Source organism: Ictidomys tridecemlineatus, chromosome 6 (assembly GCF_052094955.1).
Source record: "Ictidomys tridecemlineatus isolate mIctTri1 chromosome 6, mIctTri1.hap1, whole genome shotgun sequence".
Lineage (NCBI taxonomy): Eukaryota > Metazoa > Chordata > Mammalia > Rodentia > Sciuridae > Ictidomys > Ictidomys tridecemlineatus.
Genome location: NC_135482.1, coordinates 172,934,708 through 172,955,118, shown reverse-complemented (window position 1 = coordinate 172,955,118; position 20,411 = coordinate 172,934,708). Strand labels below are relative to the sequence as shown.

The following is a 20,411-nucleotide window of genomic DNA, read 5'->3' as shown; positions in this document are numbered from 1 at the left end:
TCAACTTGAAAACATTTCTAACTCTCTCCTCATCTTGTTAGCACCCTTCTCAATCTTTAAATACATTCAACTATTTCCAACATCTTTGTCATTTAATCTTTTCTATCTCTACTTTACTAATCTCATATCTAGGAGCCAAAATTGTGCATGAGAAAAGGGGCATGTACCAAACAAGGGAAAGGTAAAAAGTAGAAAGTTTGAAAAAAGTAATAATAAAGCAGCCCATCTCTGTTACATGGTCATGTATGTCTGCCTCATCTTTCATTCTTCTCAGTGTCTACTTAAATGGAGAGTCCAAATATTCTAGGCACTCAATGACATTTATGAAGACTATTTTGGTGGCAAGGGATGGGAACTGTAAAAGGCAAAGTTCCTTAACTAAGGGTCCTCATTTTGGGGGTTGAAAGTTATCACACAACCAATAAATTACATGAAATCACTAACACCAGGTAGAAACAACTTAAGAATTTACTTGCTTTCTTATTGACTTATGAGATCACTTTCTATTAAGAATATTACTGCAGGAAACACAGTCTGCATGATTTCAAATTTTAAAAAAGTAATGGAAATGAGTTTAATATTGATTGTATAGGTTACATACATGTCAAAACTGATCAAATTGCATACTTGAAATATGTATATTTTATTGACTTCTGTTTTACCCCAATAAAGCTATGAAAAAAAATTTTAAAAATAGTTGTATACGTAAAGTTGTTTTAAATAAGGGTACAAATTCAATTGAGTGGAGAAAGGAAAGTCTTCTCACTAAATGGTCCTAAAACTAAATATCCATACTTTAGAAAAAGAAAAACTTCAATCGATTCCTTATATCATGTTCACAATTTAAAAATGGATCATAAATATAAATGTGAAATACAAAACTGAAACACTTTCAGGAGAAGATAGGAAAAATACTTTTTAAGCCAGGGGTACCCCAAGATTTCTTGGTTAAAACCCAAACCACAATTTATAAAAGACAGCAATGATAAATTTGACTTCATCATAATTAAAAACTTCTACTCTTTAGAAGACACTTAATGAATAGGACAAGAAGATACCATAGACAGATGGAAATAGTTTTAAAGCATATATCTAATATGTTTCCAGAATATATAAGAACTCTCCAAATTCAATAAGATAGCAAATAATTTTTAAAGAGAATATTAGTGCTTTATTTTGTGCTATAAATGGTTCTTTTTGTTTTTCTTTTTAGTTTCTATTTGCCCTTTAAATTTACTCTTGGTTGTTTTTGGAATAGGCACTTAAAATTTTCATGTGTAAAATTTATATATAAATATATATGACAGGGGTTAGGGATATAGCTCAGATGGTAGAGTGCTTGCCTCACATGTACAAGGCCCTAGTTTCAATCCCCAGCACCACAAAAAAATAAATAAAAAATAAAATAAAAATATATACACACACACTCACACATACCATATATATACACATGCATATATATGACAAATAAAATATCTATCTATCCATTTACATATATATATATATGATATATAAAAAAATAAGAATTTACTGCACATGGACCTTTTATTGTTGGTAAATGAAAGCAATTTACCCATTGGAACTCCAGGAGATCCAAAAAGCGTTACTAGTTGAAAAGCAAATCCTTTTGATAATGGAAGCTCAAAGGTATTAAAATCAGTGCTTGTTAAATCTTGGAGATCCTCAGTTGGTAAACACTGTAATGGCTTAGATTCTTCCCATCTCTTCAGCTTTTCACCAAATCTTTCAGAGGTACCCCTCAAAGAGCACAAAGTATCAGGTTGCCTAATTAAAATTTCTGAAGAAATAAACCCTACCTCTTTTAGCTTATTGCCTATTGTTTGTGATTTGAAAGTCAAAAACGTTTTTTTGTTGGTAAAAGATACCATCCAAAAGCTAGATATATAATGCAACACAAGAGAAGGAATAGGGCTTCTGTAAAAATACAGAGCATACCCTAGTCTACTAAATGACAAGTAGTGAGAATAAAAATTTCCACCAATATTTAGAAAGGAATCTTTGATAATATCAGGGTAAAACCACAATGAATGATGATCAAAGATCATAACTTTTTGCTCATTCTCTTCTTGGTTATTGATTTCTGAAATTCTATCTTTTATTTCTCCCCAAATAATGTTCAATCCAAAGTTTTCAGGTAACAGGCCACATTTCTCCCCTTCTTTTGCATTGAAATGACTCTGTCCCAGTAAGTTTGGTACCAAATTTAAAATCCTATTCTCTCTCCTTTTCTTATTAGTTGTTGATTGTAAGGCACTTTGGGTGATGTCCAGTTGAGATAAGTAGCTGCTGAGGATATTTGTGTCTGTTTTCATGAATGAATCTATAGTTTCAGTTGGATGTGACAAATCTTCATTTTCTATCAGTAGTTTCTCCTCTGTCAATGTTTCTGGACCACTTCCTGGTCCTGATACTCCTTCAGAAGTGGAGATTAATTTAATCAATTGTTCTCCACTGTCAGGATGGGTCAGTTTACGTGATCTATCTTTCTTTGGTCTCTGTTCACATACAAACTTATGCGGTCCCTCAGGCCAGCTACCAAAATAGGATTGTCTTTCAGAGCCTTGTTGTAATTCTTCAGATGAATTGGTTGTGAAAAAAGCCCAATAATTGTTTTTAATTGTATGCACTCCTTGTTCCTCTCTTAAAACATTATCTGAAGTTCGGGATCCATGTTGATGGCACAGAATTGGTTCATTTGAGAGACTTTTATTTACCATCTCTCTTTTCTGCATAAACGAACATGGGGTTTTATCAGCAAATAGTTCCTGGGTGTCTAATGATAAGTTTTGCCTATTTCCAACATGCTTTTCTATCTTCATACCCAAGGAGTCATCCCTTGTTAAATAGGAAAGATTTTGAGTCCCTGGTGGACAAGTTACAGAGCCTTCATTTGGGATTGATGACAAAGTTAGAAATAAGTCATCATTTTCCTTAGGGAAGTAATTATCTGGTGTCTTGTCCAACTCAACTATAGATATAACATTTGGAAAACTGTCTTCAGGATCTGTGCTTTTCTGACTTTTTTCTTTATAGCCATTCACAAAATTTCTTACTACATTTTGTAGGCCACCAGTGAAGGGACACACTGATTCTCTTTCATTCTCTTCAAAATCTTCCTCTTCATTTGGGACCTGATCTCCTATTTTAAGATAATTTAAGGTTTCAAATGAGTTTTCATCCATAATTTCAGTAAGACTATTATGCTTTTTGTTTCTTTTTCTTTTTCTCTTTTGTTTGTTTTTGCTCAGACTGTGTCCAGTTTTCTTCAAAATGTTTTCTCTGAAATGTAAAAGGATGAAGAAAAGTTATAATAATTATTTGTATAACATTAACAAACTATAACATCAAACTCTTAAAGTACAGTTTTTATTTTATTTATCTATTTTTATGTGGTGCTGAGGATCAAACCCAGTGCCTCACACATGCTAAGCAAACATTCTACCACTGAGCCACAACTCCAGTCTCTTTAAAGTACAGTTTGAAAAATCATTAGTACAATGGGCTGGAGTTGTAGCTCAGTGGTTGAGCATTTACGTGGCATGTGTGAGGCACTGAGTTTGATCCTCAACACCACATTAAAAAAAATAAAATAAAGATATTGTGTCAATCTACAACTAAAAAAATTTTTTTAAAAATCATTAGTACAAGAGATTCTGAAGTATACATGTGCTTTGTATTATATTTTTAAATCACTTTAAAAGAGATATTTTAATCCTATAAATTAAAAGCGAATATACTTTGAGAAAGTTAAAGCTCACATGTACATATTCATTTCATAAACCAATAACTTTATGAAAACCTAATATATTCCTTTAAGAAAATATTTCGTGTGTATGTAAAACCTACCAATAGAGATCTTAGATTTTCTAACATTTTAGATTTTGAAAAAGTGGTTAGAAGGGTCTCATAATGGTACCACTTTAGTGGCCATAATAGCTACATTTTTCCTACACACAAATACTTAGGCAATTAAGTTGCTCCATCAAATTATACACAATGGTTAATAATGAGCAGCTGGGTCCAATATTTGGATGATATGCTTCTAATTGCCTCTCTAGCAGTTTATGCTATATCACTACTTTGTAGATTGTTTGGAAATATATGAAGTCATTTTTGGTTGTCACAATGATTGGCAATATGTTAACGGCACTTGACACTGAAGCCAGGAATGCTAACCATCCTGCAACACCCAGTGAAAAATCATCATACCCAAAAGAGCAGTAGTGCTCTCATAGTGAGCATTCATGGCTCTCCATAATTGAAGATTTTGAAAAAGCGGCTAGAAGGTTCTCATAATGGTACTATTTTCGTGGCCATAGAGGAGATACTACCAAAGATAATATTCTTTACTTGATATCTTCTTAAACCCTACCTCTGGCCTCTGGCCTGCCTTATCCCCACCCATGCTGCTAGGTAATTTTTAATAGACAGGACATATGAACATCTTGTTCTTTGTCACTTAATTAGATTAGCAGTAGTGAGCATTCATGGCTCTCCATAATTGAAGATAATAATTGATGCTAACAGAAAAAGGAAGGATTTAAGAATTTTCTAATTTTGAATGTGAAGGTCTAGTCAGCCTCTCTTCCACTCCAGATAATGATTGTCAGGGATATGGTACCAAGAAAAAATGTAATGAAAGAAGGATATTAGAAATAGGTGAGGGGAAAATATCAAGAATGGAGTTATAGAAAAATAAACAGAGCAGCAAACAAACAAATATAGAAGCATAGAAATAGTGAGAAAAAGGGAATAATCAGTCAATTGTTCTCAGGCTGGCCACCAAACAAATGAGCTTCTTAAACCTAACTCTGGTCTCTGGCCTCCCTTATTCCCACCCATGCTGCTAGTTAATTTTTAATAGACAGGACATATGAACACCTTGTTCTTTGTCACTTAATTGCTGCTGCACTTGTTCACACATTCCTGAGTGTTTGTTTAGAAAGAATATTAAGAAGGGCTGGGGATATAGCTCAGCTGGTAGAGTGCATGCCTTGCAATGTACAAGGCCTTGGATTCCAATCCCCAGCACCACCAAAAAAAAAAAAAAAAGAATATTAAGAAACATTCATATATATCTAGAAGTAATTGTTAATAGGCCTCTCTAAAAAGATATCAAGTAAAGAATATTATCTTTGGTAGTATCTCCTCTCTGGTCAGTTCTATGTCTAATGAAAGCTGTAGATGAAAACCAATGTGCAACATCCGTTATGAAATTCATACTGAAGACTAGTATGTTGTTCTGAAAATAAACTCCCATCTTTCTCTAAATGTGGATGAATCATCCTGTTGCAGTGCAGAGTAAAAGAATGGATAGAATGGCAATACATCGAGACCTTAAGACTACTCCAGCTCTAGTTCTGGTTCACTGATTCACTAATTCTGTGGAGCTGAATGCACTTAATGTGTAGCTGTGCTTTCTTAACAGTTCTCAATTGGTCAAGGAAAGAGAACCCTAAGACAGAGAAACAGACATGGTTCACCGCTAAAATGTTTGTAACTCCCTGTGCTATTAGAAAGACTAAGATCCACAATCCTACTTTGAAAATTGGCTTTAAAAATAAATGGCTGGGGGATGGGGCTGTAGCTCAGTGGTAGAGCGCCTGCCTCACATGTGAGGCACTGGGTTCAATCCTCAGCATCACATAAAAATAAATAAATATATTGTGTCCATCTATAACTAAAAATAAATAAATTAATTAATTAACTAAAAAAATAAATGGCTGGGTTCTGGAGATGAGGCTCAGGGTTAGAGCACTTGTTTAGCATGTGGGAGGCACTGGGTTCCATTCCCAGCACTTAAAAAAAGGAAAAAAGAAAAAACACAGTTGGGGATGTAGCTCAGTGGTAAAGTGCTTGCCTAAGCATGCACAAGGCCCTGGGTTCAACCCTCAGCACTGGGGGAAAAAATTGCACACTTAACTATGTATTAGGACTATTTAATTGCTTTACATGTACCAAATAACCTAATCTTTACAACTATATAAAAGAAGGATAAGTGCTAATTTTATCCCTATCTCACAAAAGCAAAACCAGGAAGTTAATTAATGAATCTGCCCAGAATCACATGGCCAGAGGTAGGATTCAGACCTAGGTCAACTGGCTCTACTGAATTCAGACTTTTGCCAGGTACAGTGGCCACACCTATAATACCAGCAATTTAGAAGGCTGAAGCAGGAGGATCACAAGTTGAAAGGCAACCTCAGCAACTTAATAAGGCCCTAAGCAACTAAGTAAGACCCCGTTTCAAAATAAAAAAGGACTGGGGAAGTGGCTCAGTGGTAGAGGTTCAATCCCTGGTACCAATTAAAAAAACTTCCAAGGAGAATTTTCATACTCTTTAACCATTATATGAAAGAGCTTCTCAATTTAAAAAGTCTTTAAAAAACACAATCTCTTTTTTTTTTCCCTCCTCTCATCTTCAAAGTGTTATGCTGGGCTGGGGTTGTGGCTCAGTAGTAGAGTGCTTGCCTCATATGCGTAAGGCACTGGGCTCAATTCTCAGCATCATATATAAATAAATGAATAAAAAATAAAGGTCCATCAACACTAAAAAATATTTTTAAAAAATGTTATGTTAGAGCTACTCAGTGGCAAGGGTTGAGGTCTATTTGTGTGCTGGCGCTCTCTCTCTCTGAGGAGACTTGCTGAGCAGGAATCCCTTTCCCTAATCTGCCTTCATATCAAGGTTCCATCTGAGCACTGGGAAGGTCGAAATAGATGGCCCACAACTTCTACAGGCAGAGGACACTGGTGGCTCCCCTTGGAAGTTAATTCATTTATCATGCATGGAGGAAGTAAGAAGTGATCACTTCTAGATACTTTTTTGAAGGAAAAAACAAGTATGATTGTAAAATAATTTGGATATGGTATATGAGGGGGTAAAAGATAAGAATCAAGTATGCATGCAAGGATTTCATTCTGAATAATTGGAGGGATGACGTAGTCATGTACTAAGTCACAGAAGTCTATGTGAGATATGAGTTTGGAGAGAGGGTTGGTAAAATAGTTACCAAAAAGTCTAGACCAATAAGCTAATCTGTCTTTCTAGCAGAGGTAAGAAAGTGTAAAAGATAAAGATTTCATTAATATTCTTCAAGAGTTCCTTTGTTTTCTAACTGTATTACAATATGATAGCTATTTGGAGAAAGGACAATAGGGACCCAGTATGCCCAAAGTGAAGTGAACACATTAGATCACAAAAGAATGAGGTAGCTCAAAATAAATAAATAAATAAACTCTGAATCTGGAAGATTAGTCAACTTATTAAGGCATTGTGCTAAGAGTTATCAAAGGAGTCTGTAAGGATTGGAATTCCAAGGAAAATACAACACAGTGCCAAGAGATATGAAAATCAGATGTCTGAATATACAAAGAATTGGCCAGAGACATGTATCAGTTCTGTACACTAAAACACTATAAATCCAATGTTTATTTTGGAAACAGTGGACCTGGCCTTCTAGAAAGAAAACATAAATCAACAGCAGTGACTAGTGAAGCTCCTAGGAGGTAAGAGATATGATGATAGTGGTAATAACTTCTGTTGAAATGTTGTATGCCTCTGATGTGGCAGTAGGTACATTTTCTTTAGGAACATCTATCTACAGTGTGTGAGAGGCTCATCAAAGCTGCCTCAAGACTTGTTAAGCCTGATCTCACTGGTGCTGATTCACATAGGGATGAATGGCACCATTAGAAAAAAAGAAGCATCACTAAATAAAAGTTAGTCACGGAGAGGAAATCAGAGGAGCTAGAGACACAGGCTGTCTTTTGAAAAGAAAGGAGGAAACAGGAAATGAACAATAGTAACACATCTATGATGAATAAGACTTTGCTTTCTAGATGATGGCTTAGAATCTAAGCAGAGTAGGGACAACACATACATACCTCTCAAGAATTAGAAAGAGATGGTTTGCTCAGAAACAAGCTAACCTGACCAAAGAAGGATGTCCTAAAAGCAAAGGTAAGATAGTATCCAGATAAAGCCAAAACTGTATGGAGAAGGATAAAAAGAAAAACATGAGTAAATGTTTCATAAAAAAAAAAACTAAGGAGGTCTAAACAATGTGTCACATTACAGATTCTTATATACTAAGTCATAATGATGGGCAATACATGAAGTAAATCTGAGATTAAAACACATGCAGATTATAAAAGAAAAGTCATACAGCTTTATGGAATGACTGTAGTTGGAATAATATACTGGAATAATTCCAGGAACAAGCTAGCAGGGAGGAATCTCAGGCAAATTAGATCTCCTTTCTAAAAATGGCGATAATAATAAAAAATAAATAAAATAAATAAATAAAAATGGCGATAATATTCACTCCTTGCAGAAATCTAGTAAGGATTATTAATATACATGTTTATAAATGACTTCTACTTAACTAATATGACAGATAACTTATTCTCTCCATTGCCTCTGTACAATAATGACTGACATCAATGGCACACTGAATCCTCTCAGCTAGATGACTGCTCTCTTATTATAATTGTACCCTTTGCTTTTAATGATTAGAAGTGTATGTTTACTAAGTAAGAATCAGATGAGTTTATCCTCAAACCTATACTAATAATAATTGTTACTAAAATTATATAGTTTGTCTCACTAAAGATGAGAAACTAAACAGTTGTTATTAAAATAGGTGTGGACAGGATAACTATAAAATTTTGTTAAAAAGTCATAAAAACCTGCAATTATGTTATCATATTGCTTTGAAAATTTCTTTGGGTTCTCCTTCCAATTTTCATCAATAGAAACTAGGAATTCTCAACAATTTGATGAATTATTGACAGCATTATGATGTTGCTTATGCATGAGAAGAAAAAGCAACATTGAACAGAATTATACATAAAGATTGGTGAATGAATATACATGTACACATTTTAAGTCCTGATAAAATGTTTAAAGTAGGTATCATTTCATAATGATTCTATTATTATTATTATTATTATTATTATTATCATTATTATTATTTGTAGTGCTGAGACCAAATCCAATACCATGCACATTTTAAGCAAGTGCTTTACCATTGAGCTATACCCCCAACTCTGATTCCTTACTTGAATCAATTCGGTAAGTGAACTAACCAGCTGCTTGTCCCAATCATGTTAGATAAAAGGATTTTTATTGTATGTAGTGTTATGATGTGTGTGTGTGTGTGTGTGTGTGTGTGTGTGTGTGTGTGTATACACCCACACATCTACCTAGCACAATGCACAGCACCTGTGGGGTATTTCATATTTAGCAGCTCTTATTTTTGTTACAGATTAACAATTATACAAATAATCTTAGAAATTTCATTGAAACTATCAAGATACAATTTAAAAATTAAGATATGACAATGAGATAGTTATGATTTGTTTGTAAAAAGCACTTGAGTTAGAAGAGCTAGAAAATTATCTGAAAATGTTATTTATTTAATATTATTTCACACTAGAAAAATATTTTCTTAAAAACCACAACTGTATAGATACAAACTGACAAATAATCATAATCAGAGATTAGAACACTGTTCTTAGTAACTGATAGATCAGAGACAAAAAGTAAACATAGAAGTTATAAAGAACATAATGATTATTAATATAATGAACAAATATAGAATGATCAGAAAAAATATTCAAGTCCACATATAATATTTATAGAAATTAACTAGATCATCAAGTTAGCCTTCACAAATTTCAAAGAATTACTAATGTACAGACCACATTTTAAAAAAATATATTTTTAAGTGTAGATGGACACAATATCTTTATTTCATTTATTTTTATGTGGTGCTGAGGATTGAACCCAGTGCCTCATGCATGTGAGGCAAGTGTTTCACCACTGAGCTACAGCCTCAGCTCCCAGACCACATTTTTTTTTACCATAATGTAAACTTCAAAATTATTAACAAAAATGTTTTTGAAAAAGTCATAGATAGAAAAATCATAGTTTTTAAAAAAGGAAGGCATGAAATTAATGAGTTACCCATACAACTAAAGAAAATGAAAAAAGAGGAGCAGAAGAAAAAGCACAGAAGGAAGGGAATAATAAAAAATTAAAAATAAAGAAATAGAAAATAAACATAACATAGTTAGCATCAAAAAATTCAGAAGTTGGTTGTTTGAAGAGATTAATGAAAAAACACAAACTGCTAGTGAGATTAATCAAGGAAAAAATAAATTAGTATTGGAAATGAAAAAGGAGGCACAACTGCAGATTCAGAGAAAATTTTAAAAATAAAAGGATAATTCTATGAACAACTTTATAACAATAAATCTGGAAATTTAAGTGTTATAGCTAGAACACATACATTATTAAAATCAACTTTAAAAAAAAAGCCTGAGTAGTCCTTTAGCAGTAAAATAATAAGTTATTTTTTATACCCAGAAAGCCAGATCTAGATCTAGATGACTTTTCAGAAAAGTTCTAGCAAATAGTGAAGGAACTGTACATTGCAATCTTATGCAAAATTATTTAGAGAAAAGAAAAAGAATACCTTCAACTCTTTTCATGGCGCTACCATGACTTGAGAGAGTCAGAAAGTATACATTCTTGCTTATTTCATTCTAAATTCAAACATCCTAAGCACATATTAGCAAACCATCTCCGGTAATATATAAAATAGATAATATTATTATGTAGTTGGATTTAACTCAGGACTGAAAGATAGATTTATGCTAGAATATTGATATAATTCACCACATGAATTAACATGATGAAGAAGAAAACATAATAGTTACAGAAATTATTTTTATCCATTTTCCAGCCATAACTTTAAAAAATGAAAAATCCAATCACTATTTAAAAATAACACATGTAACTTTTAGGAAACAAGAAACAGATGAAAACTTCCTCAAATGAATCTAGTGTTTACAGCAACCAGGCAAGTGCTCAGTTAAGAAAAATATAGCCTCCATAGGAGTTTTATAGTGTTTTAACTTACTCTGGCCCTAGATTGGTCCTAAAGGCAACGTGATGCATGCTGGTACAAGTTTCTTGTGCCAGAAAAGCAGAAAGGACCTTGTGGTTGTGCTGATCTCTCTCATGGCTCCCCTGGCTGAAAAGGTTGGCTTCTATTTTGACTAACTTGAAACTCTCTTAGACTAAGGCAGCTACCTGGAAGCTAGGGGAGGAGGCATTTGTTGAATGTGTTTAAAAGCAAATTCAGTGGCCACAGCCACCAGGGGTGAGGCATAACAGTTGGGATAAACAATACACAAAAAGGTTTGAAGAAAGGATTGAGAAGTGAGACACTTTAGGGAACTTTTAGACACTTTTAGGGAAGGAGGGTTTTGAAAAGCACCCAGTTCTCTGAGAAGATTCCTGAGAATCTAGAAGCCATGAACGTTTGCGGTCCTGGTGTACACTTGGAAATAACCTGAAAAGGCCCTAAGCTCTCACTTGTGGCTGACACTCAGACTCTGCATGCAGAAAGACTAGGGCAGAGTTATAAACAGTGTCCTGTAGAAGGTATGCAAAACACACAACATAGGGCCTACAGCAAAGATGGAGTATTTGGTTGTTGTTGCTGTTTCTTCTTTAGTTAGTTGGATGGATTTTGTTGTTGTTGTTCTAGACACTTAAGGACCATTGAATCACTGGTTGATTACTGAGCTAAAGGAACAAAGACTTCAATTGGCACACAAAACAAAGAATATAGACTAAACACAATTAGTACAAAATGTCTAAATTTCAACCAAAAAAAAAAAAATGAGACATGCACAGAAACAAAACAAAAAAAAATGATGGCCTATACACAGGGGAAAAAGAAATTAATAGGAACTATCCTTAAAGCCCAGACAGTGGATTTACTAGACAAAGACTTTTTATCAACTATTAAATCATGCTAAAAGAACTGAAAGAAACAATGAAAAAAGAACTAAAGAAAATCTCAAGAACAATGTCTCACCAAATAATGAATGTCAGAAATGGTAAAAGGGAACCAAATAGGTAGCAGGGCTCAGTGGCACATGCCTATAATTATAGTGACACTGGAGACTGAGGCAGGAGGATTGCCAAGTTTGAGGCCAGCTCCGGCAACTTAGTGAGACTCTGTCTCAAAATAAAAAGGACTGACGGGGCTGGGGATGTGGCTCAAGCGGTAGCGTGCTCGCCTGGCATGCGTGCGGCCCAGGTTCGATCCTCAGCACCACATACAAACAAAGATGTTGTGTCCGCCGAAAACTAAAAAAAATAAATATTAAAAAATTTTTTAAAAATTAAAAAATAAAAAGGACCGAGGATGTAACTCAATAATAGACTACCCCTGAGTTCACATAGTACCACAAACATATCAAACAAACAAAAACAAAAGAAGGAGGAGGAGGAGGAGGGGGAGGAAGAGAGGAAGGAGAAGGAGGAAGAAGAGGAGAAGGTGGGGGAGGGGAAGTGGTACAGCACTTGCCTAGTATGTGTGAGGGGGAGGAGGGGAGGAAGGGGGAAGGAGGAGGAAGAGGAGAAGGTAGGGAGAAGAAGGAGAGAGAGGAAGAGGAGGAGAAGGAGGGGGAGGAGGAAGAGGAGAAGAAGGTGGGGGAGGAGGAAGAGGAGGAGGAGAAGAAGGGGGAGGAGGAGGAAGAGGAGGAGAAGGAGGGGGAGGAGGAGGAGAAGGAGGGGGAGGAGGAGGAGAAGGAGGGGGAGGGGGAGGAGAAGGTGAGGGAGGAAGAAAAGGAAGGGGAGGCTTAAGGAGGGGGGAGGAGAAGGAGGGGGAGGAGAAGGAGGGGGAGGAGAAGGAGGGGGAGAAGGCAGAGAAGGCGGAGGAAGGAGAGGAGGGGAGGAGGAGTTGAAAAGTAGAACAACTGAAGAATTCACTCAAGGGGTATAACAGCAGACTTGAACAGTCAGAAGAATCAGTTATCTTTACTATTGTTCTTTATTTCTTCATGTAGATTTGAGATACTGTCTAGTGTTCTTTCATTTCAGCCTTAAGAACTGTCTTTAGCTCAATTCCAACAGCAGAAGCCTCAGCAGCATAATACTCATGAACTATGGATTAACAGCATTTTCTATTTGACTTTTCTAGCACTAGGAATAATTATAACTTCTTGTATACATTAATTGTTAGGAAATTTTTCCACTTTTGCTTTTCTAGCCCTTCTAATACCTTTGCAATTAATTCCTTATATTAAATCCCCCTATTTGAAACACCTAGATTAGTTCCTGCTTCCTGGATTAGATGTAGAGGACTACAAACCACATAACTGATCTTTACTATCTAGAGTACATAAAAAAATCCTACAAATCAATAAGAAAGATAAATAATTATGTAGAATAAGTAAAAATCACAAAAGCATTTTTTTACAAAGAAAACATACATGAAATAAAGTTCATTAGTAATAAAACTAATAAAAAATTAAAATGACAATAAGATAAATTTTAATTTCTGTCAGAGTAACAAAAGATATAAATTACCCAATATCAAGCGTTAGTCAATAAGAATTTTATTGTGGTGCAGGGGCCAGGGTTGTGGCTCAGTGGTACAGCATTTGCCTAGTATGTGTGAGGCACTTGGTTCAATTCTTAGCACTGCATATAAATAAAACAAAGGTCCACTGACAACTAAAAAAAATATTTTTAAAAAATTGGGGTGCATACATAAAACAGAAAATGCATATTTTCTGCTTCATTTTTAATATATTGATTGCAATATATCAAATTGATCTTTTGATAACTAATAGGTCATATTTTACAATTTAAAAACCATTCCCCTAGAGAAATTCCAGTATATGTCTATAGAGCTTTTTTTGTAATTGCAAAATTCTGGAAATAACTCATCTATCCATCAATAGAATGAACAAATTGTAGTATGTTCATAAAATGGAATATTATAGTGAAAATAAGTGAATTCCTACCTAAACTAATAGGGATGAAAAAGTTTTACACAAAAGAGGTTAACCATAGAATCTCATGCCAAAATTCCATTTATAGTAAATTTGAAGCTAGAGAAACCTAAACACTATATTATTTAGGAATATATTCAATGAAAAAAGAAGAAGGAAATAAATACAAAACTCAAGATAGTGATTTTCCATAGGAAGCAGGAGAACTTGTTATTAGAAAGGGTCTTCTAAGATATTGATAATATTCTGTTTCTTAATCTGTGTAGTGGTAATAAAGACTCTCATTTTATTATTAGTCTTTGACCAATAATAAGGACTGAACCCAGGAGCATTCTACTTTTGAGCTATATTTCCAGCCCTATTTAAAAAAAAAAAATCTTATTTTGAGACAGGGTGTAGCTAAGTTTCTGAGGTTGGCCTCAAACTTGTGATCCTCCTACCTCAGCCTCTAGAATCTGGGATTACAGGCATGCACCATTGTGTCTGGCCACATACATTTTTTTTTTTTTAAGTAGAAAAAGTAGTCTTCCCCAAGAACTAACATGGATACATACTAAACGGATCTGACAGAGTGATTTCATTTTCTTCTATATCAAAGGCCCAAGTAGAAATAGAAAAGATTTTAGTTAGGCATTTTTAATGACCTCTAACAAAATTCTTTCATATGAAATGCAATAACACAAATGTAGTAAAAGTAGACAAATTATTAGGTTGAGGTCTGGGTATTATAGTTCAGTGGTAAAGCACTTGCCTAGCATGCAAGAGGTCCTAAGTTTGATCCCAGAACAGCAAACAGACAAACAAAAATTATTAAGCTGATATAAATCTGCTATTCGTATAGATCGAAATAGTTGAAGATTAATAATTTCACAGGAGTCAACCTAATATACCTTCAAGAGATGATGTGAGAATAAAGAAATGGTAATCAATTTGAAACATACATAAGTAGAATTTAACAGCTTGGTGATTTATCATTCTTGTGGAGGAGGCATTACTCAAGAAAAACAAAGAAGATTCAGACAACCAATAGATTAGTCATACAGCAAAAACAACTGAGAGGTAATGATAAGTAAGCTGAAAAATAATACACTTGCTTTTAGACATGCTAAGGCTCAGGAGGCCCTTAACTCACAAATGGAAATATCAAACAGGCAATAGGAATCCCAGGTAGGAATTAAAGTCTAAAGAAAAAGTTATAAGAGCCATCAATGAAAAGTGGAATTGAATTCCTTGTGTAACCCATATCTGAGATGGCCTATGGGTTACATAAGGAAGGAAGAATCTAAAAGCATAGAATGAAACATGGAAACAATGAAGAGGACACTGGTACAAAAAGAAACAAAAAGAGAGAACTAAAATATGATGAGAATATGAAAAAAAGAATATCTTATGAGCTAAAAGAAGAGATGATTTCAAGAGAAAAAGAACAGTGAAAATTTTATTTTAACAAATAGTCATTGAGTGCTACTGTATCCCAAACATTATAAAATGAGGCAAAGATTCATGTTTTCCCCTTTATTCTTGGGCAATATTTTCATCAGTAAGCTAAATGAGAAAAGATGTACATTATCATGTTTTTAAAAGAGAAAAACTAGGGAGGAATAGCTGATATAAAATGACAGAATAGAAATTAAAAAACAATCCAAAATATGCTGAAATAATGGGCACTACAAAAGGATTTTTAGGAAGGTAAAAATATACCTATTAGGAATTCTTTCCTGAATATGAAACCTGAACTTAATCAAGTCTCTAGATCTAACTGCCATTTTATAAGAAATGTAGAAGCTGGAGTAAAATAGTAAATAGCACCAAAAAAAAAAAAACAATCAGATAAATCCAAAAAATAGGAAGCTCTTTAAACTGGCCTGAACTCAACAAACACAATATCATATTATGAGCAATTTAAAAGAAAAGGTGGAGGGTTGTTTAGACTAAAAGAACCAAAAGAGGGGTTAAGAGGGGTTATTTGGGAATTCTCCATACTGTCTGCTCAACTTTTCTATAAACATAAAACTGCTCTAAGAAATATAATCTAAAAAAAGTAAAGAAAAATGCTATGTCAGTAATTCAGACAAAGAAAATTTAATTAGTTCTGTTTTTTGGTCCTTACTCATTAGGTTCTGCAGAGTTGGTGTTTAAAAGTGCAACTCATACTTCAGTTTTGCAATGCTGGTCATTTTTTCCATCTATGAATCACACAGTCATAGCATAAACAGCAGTTTCAGTTCCTTTTGTTCCCTCACACTCAAGAGAAATTGAAATATCTGAGCCTTCTACATCCCCCAGGGAGAATATTTACCCCTTGCTAATAAAGCCAAAGCAAAGGTACCCAAACCTTTGAAGAACTTTTCACTAGTGGTAACAGAGATGCCACTTGACCTGGAGACCTGCCTCAGAGGTGCCCCAATTCAAAGTTTTCATCTGCAAATGAAGAAACCAAGGCCCAGAAAGGCCAGATCTGTGAAGAGAGGTTGGCTAATCTTGAGCAGGGAATCAGTCTCCTGACTCCTGGCCCACCACTCTTTCACCCTAGCACTTACAATGAAAACAGTCACCATGCTAGACATTCCTTGATGCCTTTCAGAGAATGAAACAATTCTTGAGTATCTAGAGCTACATCTCTGATATGGTAGCCATTATTAATATGTGGCTATTGGCCACTTGAAAAATGGCTAATCTAAATGGAGATGTGATATAAAATATATACAGAATTTCAAAGAATATGATTAAAAAATGTATATTTTTAATATACAATAATTTAAATATATTTGTTACTTGTTGAAATGATAGTATTTTGATATACTAATTTAAATTGAACATATTATAAAATATTCAGGTATACCCTAGGGTCTAAGGAGGTCTTGTAGCCATCAGCTTTTCCTGGGAAAGACTCTAGGACTGCTATATGGATTGCAGCTCAGGGAAGACACTCACCAACCTAATGTGGCCTTCTCCTTACTGAAATATCTCAAGTTTCAGCACACATCTGAAAAGTGAAACCTTGGTCCAGTTGGTCCTCTGATCCTTTTGGACACCAAAAATGACTTATCTTCTAAAATATGCTGGATTTTCAAATGTGCTTTTCAGAGAATTCCTTTTACAGTAAAAAAAAAAAAAAAAAATTTTTCAATGCATAAAACATTGAAGTTTTCTGGACACAAAAATGGGGGTTCATTTGTTTCTAGATCAGAACTAGAAGAAGTAAAAACTTTTCCATGCTAAAGTTCCCTTGGTTCCACTAGGAGATAATTTTTACTGCAGTGAATACAAAGAATAGGATTTACAATTCAGGAATTAGAGCAGTTTTTAATTATGTGCATTCTCAACCTCAGTTTTAAGGAAAGGATGATCATTATTGGAGTGTCTACTTTACATCCAAACCCTTTTACAAATGAATAGATAGAATCATAGGAATCCCGTTTAAGGGTCTTGAAAAATTGCTATGTTGCTAAGGCTGGCCTTGACCTTGCAATCTGCCTGCTTCAGCTTCTTGAGTGGCTGGGATTAAAGGCATGTATCACTGCCCCTCTCTCAGCATGAGATATATTAAAATAGTAACTTATTCATCATTAGAATCTGTTTTGAATGTTGGGTTTTGGAATATGTAATTTAAAATTACTTACTTGGAATCAGAGATACAGATAATAATTTCATAGACATTCATAGATGCTTTAAATCAAGTAGTGATTACACATTTTCATGGTAAAGTAAAAAATACAAGAAATGGACATAAATTTCTTAAGGATATGAAACATATGATATAAAAGTAAAGTGGTAAAGCTTTTTGTAGAGTTTTTTCTAGAACTCTGATTTATTTGGTTTCTAAATGGAATAACCTATTATGGTCTCTAGCCCCGGTAACTTCATCAAAATTTAAAACTTCCTTGCATCAAAGGATACAATGAAGAAAGTAAAAAGATAAAGCACAGAGTGGGAAAAAAAAACACCTGCAAGTCACATATCTATAACACATAAAGAACTCTAATAATTCAATAATAAAGACAATACAATTTAAAAGTGGGCAAAAGATCTGAAAGTGGTAAATGCACATGAAAAGATGCTTAATATTGTAGTTGTCAGGGAAATGCAAATAAAAAATCATGATGAGATTCCACTTCATATCTTCAGGTTGGGTATAATAAAAAACCCAGATAATAACAAGTGTTGACAAGAATAAAGACTGATACATTGCTTACAGGAATATGGTATTGCCATATTGAAAAATATTCCAGCACTTCCTTAAATAGTTAAACATGGAGTTATCATGTCACCCAGCAAATACACCTCTAGGAGGAAAAATGAAAACATATACCCATACAAAAACCAGTAACAAAATGTTTATTATCGGCAGCATTCTAATAGCCAAAAGGTGGAGACAAGCAAAATGTCCAAATCTGATGCACAGATAAACAAAATGTGGTATATCCAAAAAATGGAATATGGCCATAAAAAAGGAATGAAGTATTAAAACATGGGTTAACCTTAAAAATATTATGCTAAGTCAAAGAACTTAGTCATAAAAATATATACATTATATTTCAGAACTAGACAAATCTATAGAGACATAAATAAAATTAGTGGTTGGTTATGGTTGGGAAAGGGTAAATAAAAGGATGGGTAATAAGTAAAGAAGTATGGGTGGTTTTTTTTTTTTAGCTAGTAATTTTGTTCTAAAATTAACTATGATGATGATTGTTCAACTCTGTGAATATAATAAAAATCATTGCATTTAATACCTTGAATAGGTGAACTGTACACTGAAAGAACTCAATAAAGCTGTTATTTAAATTTTTAATAAAAATGACCAAATACAACAAATAACAAAATGCAATGTGTAAACTTTGATGAGTTTCTAGTTTGGGTAGGGGAAAAAAACAATAAAAAATAGTGTATTCATTTTCTACTGTACTATTACAACCTGGTAGCTTAAAACCATACAAACTTAGCTGGGCATGATGGTATACCTACAATCCAAGCTACTCAGAGTTGGAGGCAGTAGAATTGTGAGTTCTAAGCTAATTTGGGAAATGTAGTAAGACTCTGTCTCAAAAACAAACCAAGCAAAAAATCCCAACCAAAGAAACTCATTATCTTATAGTTCTGGGTCAGAAGTCAAAAATATGGGTCTCAATGACTTAAAATAGAAGTTTTAGGAGGGCGGAGTTCCTTTCTGGCAGCTCTAGGAAAGAATCTGTTTCCTTATCTTTTCAAGCTTCTGGAGGCCACTGACATTACTTGGCTTATGTCCCTCTTCCTCCGTTTTCAAATCCACCAACACTGCATCTGTCTGTACCTTTTTACCACTGTCAGATTTTCCTCCAACTCTTCTTCTGCCTCCATCATCCATTTTTAAGGACCCACACAATTACAAAGGGCCAACAGGGATAATCAGGATAATCTCACTATTTTAAGGTCAGCTGACTGGCAACCTTAATTCCCTTTCTGAGGATTAGAACATGAACATCTTTGGGAAGCATTATTCTGCCTAGCACAGATAGACTTATGACAAAGGTAAAAATCTGAATCATTACGGAGTTTTTGTTAACTTGCCTAGGTATAATAGTGGTAACACAGTAGTAGTTCAATCCTTAGTACCTAAAATATAAAAAAATAATGGTAACACAGTTGTGAAAGAATGTGCCTCCATTTTTAGAAGATGCCTGTGAAATATTTTGGAGAGTCATGATATCTGTATGATATTTCAAATAGTTTTACAAGTAAATAAATAAACATGCATGCATATTTATATATATATATTCACATATATAAAACAGATATGACAAAAAATGACAAAAATGCTAATGATTTTGAATGTAGGTAGAGGTAATATATTTATTACATTGTTTTAATTCTCTCTATATTTGAAAATTTCCAAGAAAAGTGAGTATTTCTTAGTAAAATAAATATACAAGTAACAAGTCACCATAAACCGGGTACAGCAAAAATAGACCTGAAAGACTTCAATTATACAGCATGTAAAATAACCACATTCACCTTTATAAGGACATGTTTACACTGATTATAGGAAAACAAGACATTTTAAAGACTCACTAAATAATATGGCGGGGGTTGGGGGTGGTACTGGGGATTGAACTCAGGGCACTTGACCATTGAGCCATATCCCCAGCCCTATTTTGTATTTTATTTAGGATAGGGTTTCACTGAGTCTCGCTTTTGCTGAGGCTGTCTTTGAACTCAAGATCTTCCCAGCTCAGCTTCCCAAGCTGCTGGGATTACAGGCACCTACTATTTCACCCGAAAGTAATTTTGAAATAACTCAAAAAACGTGCAAATATGAAAACTATAATTATTGAAACTAAAAATTCAATGGACAAAGTTATCAGTATATAAGAGACAGCTGATGAGAGAATGACTAAATGGAAAGAAATCTTAAGAAAATGTACAGTGCTTGCTTCAGCAACACTATAAAAGTGGAACAATACAGAGAAGATTAGCATTGCCCCTGTGCAAGGATGACACTCCTTGATATATATCCAAAGGACTTAAATCAGCATAATATATTAAGTAATCACAACAATGTTTGTAGCAGCTCAATTCACAGTAGTTAA

General features: G+C 34.1%; 1 protein-coding gene and 1 pseudogene across 8 annotated transcripts in view; one reads left to right on the top strand and one right to left on the bottom strand.

Annotated features, from left to right (window-relative positions):
- Nucleotides 1-20,411, bottom strand: part of N4bp2l2 (NEDD4 binding protein 2 like 2) — an 87,742-nt gene that overhangs the window by 6,761 nt on the left and 60,570 nt on the right. For all 8 annotated transcript variants that reach the window (XM_078016138.1, XM_005317080.4, XM_078016131.1 and 5 more), the window contains one exon: nucleotides 1,574-3,300. In XM_078016138.1, coding sequence (XP_077872264.1) covers nucleotides 1,574-3,300 — 1,727 coding nt within the window. The remainder of the gene's footprint in view (nucleotides 1-1,573; nucleotides 3,301-20,411) is intronic.
- LOC120888716 (U6 spliceosomal RNA) lies at nucleotides 20,249-20,347 on the top strand (annotated as a pseudogene).